The 22,070-nt window shown below is 34.6% G+C and overlaps 1 protein-coding gene across 5 annotated transcripts in view; it reads left to right on the top strand.

Annotated features, from left to right (window-relative positions):
- Nucleotides 1–22,070, top strand: part of LOC149774153 (E3 ubiquitin-protein ligase TRIM71-like) — a 105,761-nt gene that overhangs the window by 66,440 nt on the left and 17,251 nt on the right. For 4 of the 5 annotated variants that reach the window (XR_016417067.1, XM_089945832.1, XM_089945831.1 and 1 more), the window contains 4 exons: nt 5,200–5,223; nt 10,968–10,991; nt 14,919–14,942; nt 20,259–20,282. Coding sequence is in view for 4 of the 5 variants with exons in the window: in XM_089945832.1 (XP_089801958.1) it covers nt 5,200–5,223; nt 10,968–10,991; nt 14,919–14,942; nt 20,259–20,282 (96 nt within the window). In the remaining variant the exon portion in view is untranslated. The remainder of the gene's footprint in view (nt 1–5,199; nt 5,224–10,967; nt 10,992–14,918; nt 14,943–20,258; nt 20,283–22,070) is intronic. The other variant, XM_089945833.1, reaches the window with a different exon arrangement.

Raw genomic sequence — 22,070 nt, 5'->3', positions numbered from 1 at the left:
GTTAGTGTGTCTTACTTGCAAACACTGGTTAACATGTCTTACTTACAAGTGCTGGGTAACATGTCTTACAAGCACTGCTTAGCATGTCTTACTAACATGCACTGATTAGCATGTCTTACTTACAAACACTGGTTAGCATGTCTTTTTACAAACACTGGTTAACATGTCTTACTTATCAACACTGGTTAGCATAGTCTTACCATCACTCTTTAGAATGTATTTTCATACTTAAAATCAGTTGTTAACATGTCTTACTTAACATCTCTGGTTAAACAGTCATTTAACAAACACTGGCTAACATGTGTTACTTGCAAGCACTGTTTAGCATTTTTTGTTTACAAGCAATGATTAGCATGTCTTACTTACAAGCACTGATTAGTATCTCTTACTTATAAGCACTGATTAGCATGTCTGATTTTATCAAACACTGAATAACATCTCTTTAACAAACACTGGTTAGCATGTCTTATGTACAAGAACTGGTTAGCATGTATAACCTACAATCACTGATTAGAATGTCTTACTTACAAACACTGGTTAGCATGTCTTACTCACAAGCACTGACTAGCACAACTTACTTATACCCACTGGTTAGTTTGTCTTACCAGCACTGGGTAGAATATCTTACCATACTTAAAATCAGATGGTTGCATGCCTTACTTGGAAAGACTAGTCAGTATGTCTTTTCCACAAGAACCGAGTAGCCTGTCTTACTTACAAGCACTGGTTAACATGCCTTACTTACAAACACTAGTTAGCATGTCTTACGTACAAGCACTGGCTAGAATGTCTTACTTACAAACACTTCTTAACATGTCTTATGTACAAGCACTGATAAAGCGTGCCTTACTTGCAAACACTGGTTAGTATGTATTACTAACAAAAACTGGTCAACATGTCTTACTTGCAAGCACTGATTAGCATGCCTTGCTTACAAGCACTAGTTAGCATGTCTTACAAACACTGGTTAGAATGTCTTTTTTACAAGTACGGATAATCATGTCTTACTTACAAGGACTGGTTAGCATGTCTTACTTACAAGCACTGGTTACCATGTCCTATTTACAAACACTGGTTAGTAGGTCTCACCTACAAGTACTGATTAGCATGTCTTACCTACAAACACTGAATACAATGTCTTACTTTAACAAACACTTGTTAGCATGTCTTACTTACAATATTTAACAAACTCTGGTTAGCATGTTTTACCTACAAGCACTGATTAGCATGTCTTAATTTAACAACCACTGGTGAATCTGTCTTACAAACACTGGTTAACATGACGTACTTATAAACACTGGTTAGAATGTCTTACCAGCACTGGTTATGATATTTTACCATACGTTAAGTCAGTAATTAGCATGTCTTACTTAAATCACTGAATATAATACCTTGCTTTAGGAAGCAATGGTTATCATGTCTTCCTTACAAACACTGGTTAGCATGTCTTACATACAAACACTAGTTAGCATGTTTTACAAGGACTGATTAGCACGTTGTTCTTACAAGCACAGATTAGCATGTCTTCCTTTAACAAACACAGGCTGGCATGTCTTTCTTACAAACACTGGTTAGCATTGCTTATTGAAAAGAACTGATTATCATGTCGTACTTTGACACACACTGAATATGTCTTTCTTACAAACACTGGTTAGTATGTCTTACTTATCAGTACTGATTAGGATGTCTTACCAGCACTGGTTATGATGTCTTACCATCCTTAAAATCCGTGGTTAGCATGTCTTACTTACAAGCACTGGTTGGCATATCTTTCTTACAAGCATGGTCTGCAAGAATGATTAAAATCAGTATGTTGCTGTAGTTAATTTTTCTTATTTACAATCAGTAGGTTGCAGCGGTTAGCATATCTGACTTACAATCAGTGCATTGCAGTGTTAAACATGTCTGATTTGCAATGAGTGGATTGTATTAGTTATCATATCTGACTTACGATGAGTGAGTTGCAGCGGTTACCATGTCAGACTTTGGATTTGGATTTTTTAAACTTTGCTTTAACAATTTTCCTGTCATATTGGTACGATGTTTGCAGTGTTGCACTTTATAGTGGTGTCTACTACTGGGGCATCATACCACATACATGTAGCCTGATGTCCCACCCTGTCACATTATCCTGACACCATGCCGACCAGTCATAACATTAATCTCTTAATGCTGAGCGCCAAGCAAGGCACCTGTTATTACCATTTTTATAACTCTTTGTTATGACTCGGCTGGGAATCAAACCCTCCCGCATCCGAGGTGGATGCTCTAACCGTTTAAAGGCGAAAAGATTGAAAGAATAAAGGACAAATTGAAACAAATATATGTTTGATAATGAGATGTCTAATATATTTTTTCTAGTAATAATCAGCATCATGCCGTACTTTTTCATAAACCATTTGGAGTATTGTATTGTGGAAGACTTTGCATCTCCTTCAGTGTATAGAAAAGACAGAAAATATGAACTCTAGAGCTTTAAATACGAGAGTACCATATTATAGATTAGATAAAATCACCATTATACTTGAATAATCATTTCAAGTCATGACGTACAGCGTATTCCCATTTGCGAATAAGAGCCTGCGTTTCTACTATTGTTTTGAGCGCAAATAAGCGAATTGTATTGCACTGTGTCAAATATCAGAGTGATCATATCATTTCAGGAACAGAGAGCGAAAACATAAAGAATAAGTATTAATAAATATGTTTGAGTAAATACGTACACATCATGATTTTTTGCATAAACTTATTATATCATTGCTAAAAGATATTCGGAAAATATAACATATTCTACTACGAACCATGACGTTATGAGTATATGTATAATGCAGTGCACCTGTGTTCCTATTTAGGCTCACATGTCTTTATTATATTGTATATACCGTTTGAAGGCGCAACGAGAGCGAGTAAAAGAAAACACAAACTCTAGTATTGGATGTCCAGCTTGTGTTCCTTTATTATGACCATATAACCAACAGAGCAATGTACCAGTTATAAGAGACATTGCCGCTCACCGAAAATATGTTTGTATATAGTTCGCATCTAAGTTGCTAATCAGTGCTTGTGAGTAAGACATCTTAGCTAAACATTTAAAATTATTTTATGGCGGAAAAAAACTGTGCTTGGTGCATTGCTATTTCTTCAAAATGATGGAACGACAGAAAGTTTGAATTATGATATTTAAATACGAGACACTTCTCCTCTGTTCAAGCAATGACGTGCATTATATTTACATTTACGAATATGTGAATGCATGTCTGTCCTATATTTAGGGAGAAAATAAATGAAGTTTATATTATGGTTGCTAATGTCACATTAATTATATTCTTTCAGGAAGAATGGGGGGAATAAACGACAGAGTAATTATTGATATCTAATTTTTTTCATATTTCTACAGAACACATACAGGAAAGCAATCATAAACCAATCTAAATGTGAAACACAAAGTTCAATACAATTTACTGAATGATATGGTGGGACTCAAAATCATGAGACGTCCTCAACAAAAAGCATGGTCGTAGATACATTCAAATTCAGATCTGAAGCATACAGCTTCAAAGCACATTAAACAAAAATTAATATGGTGAGAATTGACCTATCTATACATGTTAACTGTCCAATATATATATATATATATATATATATATATATATATATATATATATATATATATATATATATATATATATATATATATATATATATATATTTGATAGCAAATATGCAAATATGCTAAAACGTATGTAGTGCAGTCTAGCCTACATCGTACAGTATTCATACTCCACCCCTCTACTATATTTATGGCAAAACTTGTCATTGCTGAATGTGTGCTTAATGACAAATTAAGGAAAATATGTTAGAGTTTCTGAAAATGTATTAAATATCTCTGCTGACCTATCCGTTATCTCAAGGTTTTCATGGACACTTTTCCTAAATACCTTACGTGAGTGTCATGAAATTTTGCAAACACACTTGTCCATTGAGATAATTAATCATTGATGAACATGGTACCTCTCGAACATCCAATATTGCCGTCGCAGTGGCAAAAAGCTTGTGATCGCTATTCCTGCTGATCAAATGGTCGTAAGAACTTGGATTTTTCCTATATATGTTGTTGAGTATATTTTATTTATATTGCGTACCTGACTTTTGTCTTGGTGGTGATTAAACATTGTGAATATCTTTTTGTCATGATTGCAGCTAGTAAACAATATGTTTATTATTATTTGAGTTTAATAGTTAGTGGAATTTTGCATCAGTCACTTTATAGTACGGTTGCTCACATTTTAATGCAGGTTAAATAAAAACGATTTTAAATATCGATTCATATCAGTATTTGGGTATCGGCGTTTACTAATGTGTTAAGATAAATTTTTAAAACTATTATTTATTTAAATTATTAAATGGAAATACAAGGTACTCATTGACATTTTGGACAAAAACACTACCATGGGACTATTAAGATTACTCGATACCTCTGTTCAACCAGAAAGTGCAGATTTGAAGATTCGTCATTGTATTTGGAATAGTAACCATAAAGTTTCATGAGATGATTATAATTATTGAAAATGTTTGCTTGTTTGTGTCTGGACCTATACTTATTCACATTGTTCCAACGGAATTTGAAGTTACGTATTAACCTTGTAGCTCATTATTCCGTATCCCTTTCTGCTAAGGAAAAGACGGAAAAGTTTTAATTTATTAAAAACTGCTTTTGTGGTTACGCATTTCAAATGAATCGCCGAAGTTTATAATATTATATTCTTTTTGAAATACATGAAAGAAATTTAAGTGTGATAGCTAACCTGTAGCCGTATGTGTGTAAATGTATATTCGTTTTATCAATGTACATATACTGTAACACTATACAATCTATTATACAATCTATAGTTTAATGGTTGTACAACATGCCGTTAGCGAGACTATCATGCGTTTATACTTTGTGGTTATATTTTAATAACAACATTTTACCTAAATAACTAGATGCAATGCACGGCAGAAACCTTTGCAGCGCGTTGTTCGTTCATCTCAGCATGATACAATAAAGAAAGAAAATTTAAAATTCAGAGACTAAAACACGGGAAAATCCCGACAGTGTTTTTTTTTTTTGTTTATTGCTTATTTATCCGTTCAGGTAATGCATTTGCAAATATGTGCACCATCACCATGTCTAATATCACATTTATTTTATACTTTCAGGAAGAAAAAGCGAGAAAAGAACGAGTGAGTATTAATATCCGTGATTTTATCCAATACGTACAAAATTTATACTTTTTAGCGCTTTAGACGCAACATATATACTGTGTTCATATAAAATTCTATAATAATTATTTTGTTTAATTATTCATTGCAAAGACAAGATACCAATTGAAGGTTTGGACAAAAAAAAACCTATTTTGGCTCTGGTGAGATTTAATTCAACAAGAGCTTGTATTGCATTATTGTGGTGCATAAAGATATTCAATAATTGTGGTACGTTAGGAATTTCAAGACACTCTAAATATCATAACATGCAAGACTATTGAAATTGATTACGGAACATTCTTTATTTTATATTTGTGATAGAGCATTTAGTATTATTTGGGATTTAATTCATACTAATGTAAGTATCTCTTAAATGTTCACTATATATTATAAAGTGTTTGTTGAACTTTTCATAAATTGTTAATTTTGCTTCCCTTCTTATGTTCAATAGATAAATAAACGTCTTATAATTTCCTAAATCCACTTAGTTTTAAAGAAATGGCACGTCATTTAGGACTGCTATAGGTTTGAAAACAAACAATGTAATAAAGTCAGTAGCTATTCCAAATGATTTTATGTCAAAGACATCATGGTCACAGTTTTTCACTGAAAGAAATGCAGTAGTTCGGTCACCATAACCTCTATATGATTTTATTTTGGAGTAGTATGGACCATTCATTTTGATAAGCTCTATATCATTTATTGCTGATTCTGCCAAGCTTATCCCTATTAAATAATTAAGAGACGCATAAGATGTTCTGATCTTTTGCAATCAGGTACCTTATCTTTAGCTGAGAAATCATTTTGCGAAAGTGTTCTTACTCTGACTATAGAATGCTGATTTATTCTGCTGTTGAATTCTGCTAACCTAGCAGTCTGTTGCTTATATATAACTTGTTAACTGAATTACTGATTGAGTTTCTTCATCACTTCTACCCAATGCAACATTCGCTGATTCATATATCCCTAAACCTACATGTTGTCCTTGATATTATGACACACTCAAACTAATTCTTCTCATAAATATATCTAAATAAGTTTCAAATTATATAATATCCTCCCCTAATATTGTTTAAACATAATTTCAGTTGTATATACTGCGACTTCTACAATCTGTGTGATATGGAAGGGATACATGCATTTAGTATATGCTCATTTTTTTTGTCCGTTAATATTGCATAATCAGAATCGTTCGGTATTTTTCGATATTGCACACCTTCATATTGCACTCACGTGCAGGACACGTGTGCCCAGTAGTGTATTAGGAGCTACGTTGTAAACAAATCATGTACACTCGTGTAGCAGACGCTTTACGCTTTGTTTGATTAAATTTGTTTCTGAATGAAATAATGCAGATCTTTCGTGGATGGCCACATACCAGCTACTTTGCTACATTTCGCGTTTACCTTTTCATACAATGTTTTTTTTAATTTTTGCAATAGACGCCAGATTTCATAAAATTGGTGGGTAGCTACAAATAAAACGCAAGTTACAAGGCATAATATGTCACCTTTAGCTGTTAATAAGAATGGCAAAAACTATACTTAGAGTTTTACAGTTTTACATCCTGAATGTCCTCAAAGTAGAAGATACAAAAATGCCGAAATATATTCATTGCAGATCAAATGGAAAAGTTGTTGCAATTCACATTTAATCACAATATGACTCCAACTTTCAATTTGAAGTAGACCAACACACAATATTCTTTCGAAAGTTATGTCTAGCGCGCGATTAAATTCAAATTGATCAGGGTGGAGTTAAGTGCGCATTAATGATGCTGTTGTTGTGTAATGATGAATCTACGCTTGTGTAATTTGTTTGGAATACGGCACACATTCATTTATTTTGTTTCGTGTAGCGTATTTTTGTTCACATAATTAAGCCTTAGGAAGAATAAACAAATGATCATATAATAAATAGGTTACGGCATTTTGTTGGGAAAATATAAACTCGTTTTGTCGGAAGGATATATTGCACCACCAAGGTCGTGCAATATTTCCATCCAAACAACTCGTTCCTATTTCCCCATACAAATGCATTAACTTATACATGTAAAGAAAGAGAGAGAGAGAGAGAGAGAGACAGAGGCACTTACATATGTGGATATACAGAGCGTCCAATATTGAGACATCACTATGCATATATGTATACATTAATGTTTGGTTGATTCAGGTGTATAGATAGACCGTATATTGTATAGATGAACTGTACTGCATACTCATTAAGAGACGTTCAGGTGCATTCACTTTTGTGATTTTATTAAAACAGCAGACGTAAGAAACGTATTTGTACAATGAAGTTGTTCTCCTTCGTTTAGTGTCTAAACTTTCAGGATAAATGCAAATTCCTGTGTTGTTTCGATCGAAAATAATGAGACCGTTTCTTCATACGTCTGATGAAATTTTCAAATGGCAATTACCCTGCTGTTATGGGCATGATAACAAATAGAAAGCAAAAAGAAAGAAATAATAAAAGAGCCGTTTAAGAAAAATAATCTTTGTTTTAATACCAATAAGTCATAAAGAAATACTAAGCATAATTTAAGATGGGTATTGAGTTTTTGGTCCATGTTTTCTATTTTGTTATTCCTGTTGACATATTTCACACGTTTCTACATCGGACTAAACTTGCATTTCATGCTAATAGTGGTAAAATCAAACATTTGTAATAAGCTATATGGAAGGGTGCACACTTGTTTGTATTATTCTGGTTGAACTGGTAGTGAAAGGTTCTAGTTTGCTTTTTATTTCCATTTTACTCTAATCGGAGTTCCTCTTTATAACACTGTTTAAATTTAGATGTAGAAAAGAAATTGCAATGGGATCCGTAGTGAAAAGAGCGGTGAAAGTGGGCTGACAGCCCACCGTGGACACAGAATTAACATTTCTCGCCAATTTTTACAATGTTGTCTGTTCATTATGCTCTCTTTCTACCATGAATCTCTTATTTTGTTTATTGAATCTCTCATATTAGATAATTATCCAGATGAGATATCACGCGGTTACAATGACAGCCAGTTGCAATGGAAATTGAGAGCCGATAAATATATTGATTGCATAATACTGTGCGATTTATTACCTTATTTATTCTCATGCAGGAATCCCGGTTGACCGAGTGGTCTAAAGCGCTTGTTTTTACCGATCACCTCTGTCCGAAATAGAATGAAATGCCCAATCGATGCTCAACATTACAGATGCAAACAAGTATGTGAGTGGCAAACCAAACTGAAAAGTATCGTTGACGAGTATGCCGTAAAGGTTAAAATAAAATATCGCAGACGAGTATATGTCTATGACATAATTGTGCATTTGGTGTCCGCTGTTTTCGCTGGAACAGGCGTATTGCTATCAACAGTAACAATGACATCACCAGCAGTTATAACAATTTGTGCTTCAGCTGCAACAGCAATTACTGGTGTTCTTAATATCATAGGGAAAATATATTTACATGTACAAATACAAAATTGCATGAGTATATAATAAAACTGATTACAGCGACGATATCATACTCCAAATTATCATCGTTGATAAAATTAGGCCTTACCGATGGAATAATATCAGATTCTGAATTGACAGAAATGATTAAGATTTACCACGAGAAACGAGCAGGATTCGCGGACGAAGTATACTATTTCGTCGAGGTCGATCTCGTTTATCTTGAACATCTTCACGATGCTCACAAATGTTATCCATTATACGCTGAATGAATTCTTGCCACTAACGAAATCCTGTCTCGGGAACAGCACGGGAAAATAAAAAATAAGTTCAGTCTGGGAGACTCCAAAGTGAAAAAACATGTGCCCAAACTCATGGATAAAAACAATTACTTTTGCATCATCGTCTACTCGAATAAGCTATCAAACACGGGCTTGTGTTCGATAAAATTAATCGCACTCTCAAGTCTCAACAATCCCCGTGGATCAAACCTACATCGACGTTAACACGAAACAACATGAAATCTCCACCACATACCTCGGCAAAATTGTCTCCAAACTTAGAAGCAGCAGCGTCTTCGTAAAAGACATAAAAAGACATTCGACATGGTGAATAGCGTCAAACGACGAGACAAACTGTTCGCCAATGAAGCATACCTGCACACGAAAATCTTCAATAAATATCTCGTCGCCATCGAATCCAGGGAAAAACAATCTCAAACTCGATAAACACATCTACGTCGGAGCAGCCATTGATGATCTCTCCAAAATGGTCATTTACAAGTTTCATTATGATTTTATCAAAAACAATAACCTGCTAATGACCGATACAGAATTTGTAGCAAGACCTGTTCGACCATGAAGAACTTTTCGATCTCAGCGACTATCCCACACATAAACCTTTCTACTGCGACGATAACAAAAAGGTCCTAGGAAAGTTCAAAAACGAAAGCTATGGAACACCCATCCAAACTGTACTTCATAGCCCTTAACGATGGCACCGTCAAAAAATATGTCGTCGGTAAAATCGCTAGCGTCGATCACTACAGACAAGCACGCTACAAGGACATCTACACTGTTACACCATGAGAACATTCCAGTACATCGACTTCACATCTCTACGCTGCTCATTAACATAACATGCGTGCTCCATTGATGATAAACGATACTCCACCTATGGCATTCATAAATTCGCCATCAAACACACACATGCACACATAAAAACGATGATCAATATTATATACGCACTGACACTGAAAACACACACTCTCAGGCACAAACAAAACAAACAACTGAGCCAGAAATCCCCACACCCTAGTTGTATATATCAAGGTGGCATCGTTCAATTTTTCACGCAAACAAAAGTGTAAGAACCCCCATTAAACTGATACTGTAGTTTTCTACGCTTAAGAGTGTGAATACGTTCTCAGTCACTTAGTGTACGCAGTGAACTTTACCGACCACCGATAAATCGTACTCGTTTAAAAAATACATGATATGCTATGTTACTTATTAATTAGTCTGTCCTTACTATTCCAAGCATTATTGAGATGTTGACAGAAAACTTGACCCAGATACATAATGTGACATATCGTGCTTGATATTGGTCAATTCTACAAGAAGGGAATGTAGTTAGGTCATTTGTTCCGGAGTCTAGACTTTAAGTTTTTAAATGTGCACACAATCTGGATGATTGATTAACATTAATGTACCACGAGGATATTTTGTTATGTATAAGACAATTGGTTTTTAGTTCCCACGTCATGGCCTCAACAGAAATTGTATATATTTGTAGCTTATGTGCCTGACCAGATTTTATTGTTTGAAAGTAAAGACACAACGTTTAAATTTATGTTAGTTCGTGGTCACACAATGATTAGACGATGTGTTGCAATTTGATCAAAGATTTCTTAGTCATGCAAGAGCAAATTTGTCGATAGTTTATTTTATTGTACATATTTGTAGCTTATGAGCGTGGCCAGATTGTATTGTTTGAAAGTAGGGACACAACGTTTAAATTAATGTTAGTTCGTGTGCTCAAACATTTCATAGTCATGCAACAACAACTTTGTCGATGGTTTATTTTATTGCCACTCTCCTACGTTCGTACTGATAGTTTTGGGATTTTATAGCGAAATGTAAACTATGCATCATAATTTACATAATGTGGTCGCATCATACACTGGATCATCGTTTGTAAATGTGTGCATGCGTATATACTCCCTCCTTTTAGAGCAAATATTTGGGATATTTCATCTTGACTAATATCAAATTTATTCTATTCTTTCAGGAAGAAAGAGAGAAGAAAGAAAGAGTAAGTAAAATTATAGCTGCTTTCAGTAAATAAGTACAAATCATGCATTTACTTACAGTGATTTCTAAGATGACAATATTTATGAAAAGCAGCTATTAGCCAAATTGTCCTCATTTTTTTGCCATTACCAAGGAAGGATTATTTTCAAACCCTTGCCTAGTTCATATTTTTTCTATATCGCGCATGTATTGCTTTCGACGGAAAAAGAAGTAGCATCGTTTGTTCAATAAATGCGTACGAACGGACATTTTAATACACTAATAAAGTATACGTTTGTTTCACGATGTACCTATAATAATACGACAGTGTCCTACCAACTGTCCGTCCTATTTAAGGATTGACTGTCGGGTTCATAATTTTACAAGCAATGAGATGCTAATTAATGGTTTTCTTTTTCTAAATGTATAATGTTGCTAACATTGTCTGTTTTATCCCAAACGCCAAGGTCACAGGAAGGAAAATGTAATCATGAAACTTATTTCAAGTCAGGAATAAAATTTTAGAAATGCCGGAGACACTTTATTTTCTTATTATATTCAACAAAACATCCCTGAAGCAACGATGAAACCAAACACGATAAGACATCTGCACTGTTTTTGTTGCTACGTGACCAATTAAAACATATTGGCATTTACTAAGGAGAAATGAGTTTATCTCTAGCAAAGTAGTTGTGCAGTAACATTATTCCAATGAAACTGTCGAGTTAGTATAAAGCGTTAATACTTTAAACTATACGTAATTAATCTGGGGTATGTTCAATGAGATATTAAAACACACTGTGGCATACACTACTCCAATATTGCAAAATGTGTCTAATTCTGCGTTTCAGTCTGGCAGGCATGCGTGGGTACACATTATTATTTGTCAGAAACAAAAACAAAATGTATTAAATGATCCCATCAATTGTCAAGCGTTCTAATTGTAAAGGCGTTCCACACATCGTTGTGCTAAATAAGAACGTCAGAGCTATCTTGCTAAACACTAGGTCCCCTGTCTGAAACTCGCGGCATCCCAATTTTGTATTATTACTTTTCCTTTTCTATTTTTATTTGGAAACTTTCTTTTATTACTCCCGCTTGCCAAACAATAAGTCGCGAGTTCGAAAGTTGTGGCATCTAATTTGATTTTTGTTACTTTTTCATCTTTGAACTTCCTTTTCAACTCGCGCATCCCAATGTTTTATTGCGTTATATTTTACTTTTTATATTTATGTTTAAACGTTCGCAAGAAGTCTCGAGCTCGAAACTCGTGGCATCCCATTTTTTATATTGAAACTATCTTGTATGACTAACGTCTGCCAAAAATGAGGTCGCTAGTTTGAAACTTAAGGCATCCCAATTTTTATTTTGTATTCCTTACTTTTTTATTTTCATGCTGAAACGTTCTTTTGATCTCGCGCATCCCAGTTTTTTATAATTGTTTTTCACTTTTAGTTGTATGGTGATACTGTCTTTTATTACTCCCGGCATATATACGATTTATTCGGAAGAGTACATGGATTGTCCCACTCTGTTATGTTTGGTGTTACTTTGCACACCAGATTCATATGCAATCTCAGCATTCTATCCAAAATGTTGTCACCCTCAAGTATAATTTGTCAGCGGTAGGTACTGTGATTTTCTTAGACAATCCTAGTCGTTACTTACTTTATACCTCATTATGCCGTATGTTAAAAATCGGCAATTTTCAGCGGATAGTGTATGCACCACAATCGCAACCTCCGACCCGTCACTGATCTAAACAAATGAAATCACACACTAGTTTTAAAATTTATAGCAAAAAATGATTCCTGATATTTTAACAACTACTGTTTATTGAATATTTCAATTGTCAAAATTACTTTCAGGCTTTATATACAAAAACAACATTCTAGGTGTGCGATACTGAAAGACAGATTGGACAAATGTATCGAATGCTATATTACCCATTCAAAATCAGATGTGGGTGTAATAAAGAAGAATATCAGAGGAATCCTCGACACTATGAGATAAGTTCAAAAACAAATAAAAGAAAACGGGTCGGGTTGTACCTTCTTTATAATCGACGTTAAGTTATTCACGGAAACATATATTATACGAACAAATGAGAAATTTAAGTATTATTTTAACTGCATATTAGACCGGACAATCAGCAATTTAATATGTATCACTGAATTTCTGGAAATTGTGTCCATTAGATTCTGAATTCACAGAAATGATTAAGATTTACCACGATAAACAAGCAGGATAAGCGGACGACGTATGCTTTTTCGTCGAGGTCGATCTCGTTTATCTTGAACATCTTCACGATGCTCACAACTATTATCCATTCTTCGCTGAATGATTTATTATTACTAACAAAATGCTGTCACGGGAACAGCGCGAGCAAACAAATAAATAAGTTCGGTCTGGGAGACTCCAAAGTGAAATAACATGTATTCAGTCTCATGGATAAAAACAAATGTATTTTGCTTCATCGTCTACTCAAACAAGCTATCAAACACGGGCTCGTGTTCCATAAAATTCATCGCACTCTCAAGTCTCAAAAATCCCTGTGGATGAAACCTAGATCTCCATAAACACGAAACAACGGGCAAACGCCACCACAGACACCGGCAAAAATATCTCCAAACTTACGAGCAGCAGCGTCTTCGTAAAATTCACGGAACACATTCGACATCCGAGAAAATGAAATGGTTAACTGCGTCAAACGACGAGATAAACTGGTCGTCAATGAAGCTGACCTCCACATGAAAATCTTCAATGAAGATCTCATATTCGCCATCAAATCCAGGGAAAAAAATCTCAAACTCGATAAACACATCTACGTTGGAGCGGCCATTGAGGATCTCTCCAAAATGGTCATTTACGAGTTTCATTCTGATTTTATCAAAAACAATAATCTGCTAATGACCGATACAGACGTACTCGTGTAGAAAATTCACACCGAAGATTTGTAGCAAGACATGTTCGACCACAAAGAACTTTTTCATCTCAGCGACTATCCCACACATAAACCTTCCCACTGCGACGATAACAAAAAGGTCCTAGGAAAGTTCAAAAACGAAAGCAATGGAACACCCATCCAAAATATACTGGATTGCTCTTGACGATGGTACCGTCAATAAAAAGCTAACGGTGTCAAAAAATATGTCGTCGGTAAAATCGCTACCGTCGATCACTACAGACAAGTACACTACAAGGATATCTACACTGTTACACCATGAGAACATTCCAGTACATCAACTTCAGATCTCTACGCTACACATTAGCAAAGCAGGACGTGCTCCTATGATGATAAACGATACTCCACCTATGGCATTCATACAATCGCCATCGGACACACACATGCAAATAAAACGACGATGATCAATGTTATATACGCCTGAAAACACACACTCTCAGGCACGTACAAAACAAACAACTGAGCCAGAAACACCGACACCCTAGTTGTATATATCAAGGGGGCATCGCTCAATTTCCACGCAGACAAAAGTGTGCCAGAACCCACATTAAACTGATACTGTAGTTTTCTACAAAAGTGCATGGTATGCTATGTTACTTATTGATTAGTCGGTCCTGACCATTCCAAGCATTATTGAGATGTTGACAGAAAACCTTACCCAGATACATAATCTGACCTATCGTGCTTAGTTCGTGTATACATAATGATTAGACGATGTGTTGCAATTTGCTCAAAGATTTCTTAGTCATAACAACAGCAAATTTGTAGATGGTTTATTTTATTGCCACTTTATTACGTTCGTATTGATAGTTTTAGGATTGTATAGAGAAATGTCAACTATGCATCATCATTTATATAATGTTGTCGTGTCTTACACTTGATTTTCATTTGTGAATATGTGCATGCGTATCTACTCCCTCTTTTGAGAGCAAATATGTGGGATATTTCATCTTGACTAATATCAAATTTATTCTATTTTTTCAGGAAGAGAGAGCGAAAAAAGAAAGAGTAAGTAAAAGTATAGCTGCTTTCAATAAATAAGTAAAAATCATGCATTACTTACAGTTATTATATGATTTCTAAGATGCAAATATTAATGAAAAATAATTATTAGCCTAATTTTCTTCATTTTTTACCATTACCAAGGAAGGATTATTTTAAAACCCTTGTCTAGTTCATATTTTTTCTATACCGCGCATGTATTGCTTTCGACGGAAAAAGAAGTAGCATCGTTTGTTCAATAAATGCGTACAAACGGACACTTTAATGGACTATTACATTATACGTTTGTCTCAAGATGTAGCTATACTGATATGACATTGTCCTAACAACTGTCCGTCCTGTTAAATTATTGACTGTCGGGTCCATAATTTTACAAGCAATGAGACGATAATTAATGGCTTTCTCTTTCTAAATGTATAATGTGGCCAACATTGTCTGTTTTATCCCAAACGTCAAGGTCATAAGAAGGAAAATGTAATCATGAAACTTGTTTCCGTGTCCGGAATCAAATTTTAGAAATACCGGAAACTTTATTTTCTTATCATATTCAACAAAACTTCCTTAAAGCAACGATAAAGCCACGCAAGATACGACGCCTGCACTGTTTTTGTTGCTACATAACCAGTTAAGACATATTGGCATTTACTAAGGAGCAGTGAGTTTATCTCTAGTAAAGTAGTTGTGCATTAACAATATTCGAATGAAACTGTCGAGTTAGTACACAGTGTCAATGCTTTAAACTATACGTAATTACTCTGGAGCATGTTCAATGAGATATTAAACACACTGTGACATACACTACTCCAATATTGACTCATTTGTCTCATTCTGCGTTTCAATCTGGCAGGCATGCATGGGTCAAGTTATTATGTGTCAAAAAATAAATAAATAACTGTATTAAATTATCGCAACAATCGTCAAGCGTTTTACGCATCGTTGTGCTAAATAAGAAGGTCAGCGCGATCTTGTATAAAGACTGCTTGGACAAGTGAAAGGGAGGTAATCTATGAAACTCAAACTGGTTTCCAAAAAGGGTACTCGCCTATATTAACATGTTTAGTCTTCAAACATTGGTCTATAACTAGTTAAGCAGACCTGATTTCAGAATATGTTATTAATAGTTTTGTGTACGTGTCTACCTTTATCGGCATTATACACAATTTATCTTTATAACATAGGAAACAGAACCAAATGCATTATACGTCCTTTAATGTTGAATCTGTCAATTATTCGATTACCATATATATATATATATATATATATATATATATATATATATATATATATATATATATATATATATATATATATATATATATATATATATTAGGAAAGAGAGACAGAGAGAAGATAGATGCCATAATTGACAATTTAATATACTGACTGATGGCGATATTGCTAGTTGTGCACATACTGTCAAAAATGTAGTAATTCAAGTTGCGCAGAAACATTTGACAAGATTATGATTGACTAAACTCAAAGTACTGTTTGTATAAATGTAGGCATTCTGAAAAATCGTATATCATATTCATGCCCCAGAATGTGTGTGGTTATCAATATTAAAACCATGCTGAAAATTTGCAAAACAGATATTTGTACCAGTTATTCGAAATGACCAAACAATATGATGTTCTGCATTCTCTACCAGTAAATGTTGCCCATATCGTGTTTATATTTGAGACTTTACACATTCCTTTAAAAACCTGATAAAATAGACCAGAATGATCGATTATGCATACTTAACATCATGTTGCAAACTATTAAGCAAGATTAAAATGAAATTGAAACCACAATCCTGATCCACTATCTCCATACTATTCACTAAAGGATACTTTATGATCTTCGTTCAACAGCTGCAATATTGTATATAAACATCCGCATTTATCTGTGTATTTGTGTGTCCCGCTTGGCAAACAAGGGGTCGAGAGTTCGAACTTCAAGGCATCCGAATTTTTCTTTTATATTTTATATTTGTTTCTGTTTTATTTTGTATGTGCATACATTCTTTTAAAATCGCACATCCCATTTTGTTGTTTTCTTTTTTTTTTTCTTTTAGTTTGATATTGAAACTTTCTTTTCAACTCGCGCTTCCAGTTTTCTTTTTATACACTTATGTTGGAACTTTCTTGTATGACTCCGGTCTGCCAAACAAGAGGTAACGGATTAGAAACTCGCAACATCCTAATCTGGTTATAATTTTTATTTTTCTTAGATTTTAAGGTTGAATCTTTCTTTGAAACTCGCTCATCCGAATTTTTTACTTTTATTTTTTTACTTTTTGTTTTTACGTTGAAACGTTGGAAGAAACTAGGTTCGCCCCCATTATCTACTAAGGTTCTTTTAGATTAAAGTCTGCCAAGCAAAAGGTCGTCAGTTCGAAATTCGCGGTACATCATTTATAATGAATCTTTCTTTATGACTAATGCCAGCCAAACACGAGGTCCTGAGTCTGAAATTCGCGGCATCCCAATTTTGTATCATTTCTTTTCCTTTTTTATTTTTATGTGGAAACTTTCTTTATTACTCCCGCTTGCCAAACAAGAGGTCGCGAGTTCGAAACGTAAGGCATCCCAATGTTTATTTTATATTCCTTACTTTTTTATTTTCATGTTGAAACGTTCTTTTGATCTCGTGCATCCCAGTTTGTTATCATTGTTTTTCACTTTTACGATGTCTTCGGAAGAGTACATGGATTGCCCCACTCTGTTATGTTTGGTGTCACTTTGCACACCAGATTCATATACAATCTCAGCATTCCGTCCAAAATGTTTTCACCATCAAGTATAATATGCCAGCGGTAGGTACTGTGATTTTCCAAGGCAATCCTAGTCGTTACTTACGGTATCCCTCGTAATGGCCGTATGTAAAACAAATCGGCAATTTTCAGCAGATACTGTATGCACCACAATCGCATCATCTGACCCGTCATTGATCTAAAAAATGAAATTACGCACTAGTTTTGAAATTTATAGCAAAAACTGACTCCTGATATTTTAACAATTGATTGTTTATTGAATATTTAAATTGTCAAAAGTAAGACCAGACTTTATGTACAAAGACAAGATTCTAGGTGTGCGATGCTGAAGCATAGATTAGACAGATGTACAGGTCAAATATGGGCACCAATATAGCCATCTTGAAAATCTTGTTATTGCCACTTCTGAATGAAACGTAATACTGCGATAAGGTTTCCACTAGTATGGTTCTTAAGAGGGGCATAGTGTTTTGAAGCGCTCACCTTTACCGATCACTGCCATCTCACCTCTGTCAGAGTGGGTTCGACTCTCAGACTCGGCCAGTGTTGGTATGTGACAAAGCTTGCTAGTAGAAACCCTTGGGTTGGTGGTTCTTAAAGATTTTTTCCCGTAGTTCTTCCTCCACCAGTTATACTTGCCGCCATGTATAGCCTATCCTTCACTGAGGAATGTCGTTAACCAGACCAACAACAACAACAACAAAAGCTACTTACTTTGTCCTACAAGTAAAGGTTATGTAGCGGGTAATTTTTATATTTGAAATACATACGTAGTACTCAGCACATTAGTTATGTCGTGATAAACGCAATGGTTTTGCTCTTAAAGGTGACGTACAAACATCATGCAGCGGATATATAGCGGTCATGACCCACCCATTTACATTATCCTGACCAGTCCTAACACTAACCACTTAATGCTGAGCGTCTAGCGAGGTAGCTGCTGGTACCATTTTTATAAGTCTTTGGTATGATTTGGCCTGGGTTCGAACCCGCGACCTCCCGCATCCGCATATTTCGGTGGGAAAATTACAACGAATTCTCGTCAGAATCATGCAGTTTTGAATTAGCTATATCAGCCAGTCTATATATATATATATATATATATATATATATATATATATATATATATAGAGAGAGAGAGAGAGAGAGAGAGAGAGAGAGACGATAACGTGCCTGTGTGCACGCGACTATAGTCGAACGTGCCTGCGTGCACGCGACTATAGTCGTACAAGTTATCACGTTGTATATATATATATATATATATATATATATATATATATATATATATATATATATATATATATATATATATCAGTTCCGATTATTATCTCGTGTAAGTCTGTGTCACACATGAAGAAAAATGAAACAATCAGCTTTGAGAAAAAATGTTGCAGTTGACGGTGCCAAAAACTTTTAGAGAAGTGTATCCAGATTGATCATAAAACTCATAGTGTAACATGAACTGTTATAAAAAGTGCAAATTTGTATTTGTCCTTCCTTCTAATATTCAAATATCAACTGAGGATTGTCTTCTCGAATACGTATCAAGTGTGTAATGTTCATTTAAGTAGAATAGCGTCGTCGTTGCATAATTTATAATGTATTCCTTTTCCATGATGACAACAGTAAGGAATCCTGGTCAAGTTGTCTAATCAGATCATGATTTGTTTTTCAAGAATATCCACACCAGCACATCCACAAAACACTTTTTTATCATTATTTTGTGTAAGAAGTAACCATACACTGGGCACTTGTACCAATGCACTGAAAAATCATTTGCCGTCATATGAGCTTGATCAACATTTTTGTTTCCTTTTTTTAAATGATATCGACATAACGGAAATAATCATTTATGATATACTGTAGTGTAACGAGAGGGGTTCTGCAGGCATTTGTGGAATAAAACATTTTTTAAATAAAAAAAATAATCAAATACTGAAGAAAAAGCATTTATTTGGAAAACAGAATGACTGCTAATGTCTACGATAAAATAAGCAGATAAGAATATTTGAAACCGTTACACTATTCCGATATAAAACAATATTCTTCTTGTTTGCCTACTTTCCTGAGCGCACTTTAACGCAACTGTAGTTCGTTTTTCTTCTATCAGTCCACATGACAATTGAGTGATGAGTGACATGATAATAATACGCACAGTTTGAAGGAGAATGCAGCGAAACAAGAATAAAACACAAACTGCAGAGAGGCAGCGCCGATTTGATAATGGGCAGTCTGCCGTTTTTTTTTTATCGTTGTAATTAGCAGCGCACTGTACTTGTTGCCCAAAAGCAGAAGTACTTAATCGCTGAAACATTACAGGATAAAGAAAGGACAGAATGGTTGCGATTCAAAGATTTACATACGAGACAAACCCTACAATAGATTAGTTAAAACGACAACATATGTGGATTACTTGTTCATGTAATGACTTACACAGTGTGACTTGCACTGTATTTCTATTGACGAATATGACGAATATGTGCATGCGTATCAACTCTCTTGTTTGGGAGCAAATATGTATTATTTATGTCATCTTGACTAATATCAGATGTATTCTATTCTTGCAGGATGAAAGAGAGAAAAAAGAAAGAGTAGGTACAATTATAACTGCATTGAATAAATAAGCACACATCATGCATTACTTCCAGTTATTATATGATTTCTAAGACGAAGAGATTTATGAAAAATAATTATTCGCCAAATGTTCCTCGTGTTTGCCACTGACCAAGGAATGATTATTGTTTCTATATCGCGCATTTATTACTTTTGTCAGAAAAAAATAACTAGCGCCCTTCCTTTAGTAAATATGTTCAAATGGTCACTTTTATGGACTAACGGATTATACCTTCGATTCATGATTTGCTTATCATAATAGAGCATTGTTCGACCAGCTGTACATCCTGTTAAATTACTGACTTCCCGGCCCATAACTTTACAAACCTTGAAATGATAATTAGTTGCACTTTTTATAAATATATACTGTGACTAAAATTATTTTGTTATATCTCTCATTTCAAGATCACAAGAAGGAAAATGTAGCCTTACAACTTACTTCAGTGTCTGGAATAAATTCTTAGATATACTGGCAACGCTTTCTTATCCTATTCAACAAAACATACGGGATGCGTATCTTGAGTATAAATTAGCCCAGTCGTTGTTAAAATGTAAATGTCACAACAACGAAAGGTGTACGTGTGTGACCTTCGTTGTTGTCCATGGTATAATTGATTCTAAAGCGCTAAAACATTAAAGGAATCCTAATTGAAAGCTTTGTTTTATATGTACCTAATACCTATGTTTCAAAACACATCAGACAGAAATCAAATTGATGACCCTAATTACTCTATAAATGGTAAATTGTATAACATGTACTTCGTTCCATAGATATTAAATACTGTATAAACCTCTGGACAGAACATCGTCAAATATATACATTCTACATCCTCCCTCTCACGGCAAATACGTGTTATCTAAATTTGCGCTCGATTTCCCCACTGGAAATATGACGGTAGTAGCTCAACTGTTTGCTTTTACTTTGCTAGTCCGTCAGTCAGGACAATGAATGTGTTGCTCTTTATAAAATACGTAACAGCGGCTATCGTGGAATTATTGTTATAACTACTCCTCTTGAGTGGATGGTCGTACGAACATACGTTGGTCCTAACTGTGCCATAATACCTCGAATATGCATGCCACTGCGGCCAACCTGAAAATCATGTTATCAATATGTATCCTGAATCAATGGTTATATCAGCACGGCGATTGCACTGAAATACGTATTTTGATGTTTTTTGGTTTTAAATGAAAATAACGCCAACAGTGCTCCTAATATGTTTGTCAGTAGCCATCTTGACAAGCTTAAAATAACTACTTATTCGGAATGACTGGTCAAGTCGACATTGTGCTTTCACCGAAGACCTTCTTACGACGTATAGTATATAAGTACTAACTAGAAATGGTGTCATTCTGACATAAGGTATGGCACAATGACATCCATCTTGAAAATATTGTCATTGCCGTTGTTACGACTCTAGATCTCGAACTAAAAATATAAACAAATTCAGCAAGGAAAATACAACAGACAATTCATTTAACTAGACTACAAATGAGAAAGTTCAAAATTACAGCATTGTGATGTATATTCCAAATAATCCCAGATGTCATATCATTACTCCAAATGTATATACTGGTTTGGAATAAATTTCAAAAGTCATTAATATGCTGATGTACCAATAGTCTATAAAGAGATGGCGTACAATATCATTGAATATGATGATGTGCCAGTAGTCTACAAAGTGATGGCGTACAATACCCTTGACTATGCTGATGTGTCAATAGTCTACAAAGTGATGGCGTACAGTACCATTGCATATGCTGAT

The sequence above is a fragment of the Sinohyriopsis cumingii genome, unplaced genomic scaffold, assembly GCF_028554795.1.
Source record: "Sinohyriopsis cumingii isolate HCF-2022 unplaced genomic scaffold, ASM2855479v2 utg000426l, whole genome shotgun sequence".
Taxonomy (NCBI): Eukaryota; Metazoa; Mollusca; class Bivalvia; order Unionida; family Unionidae; genus Sinohyriopsis; species Sinohyriopsis cumingii.
The sequence above is the reverse complement of the archived record's forward strand: the minus strand, read 5'-3'. Positions and strand labels throughout refer to the sequence as shown.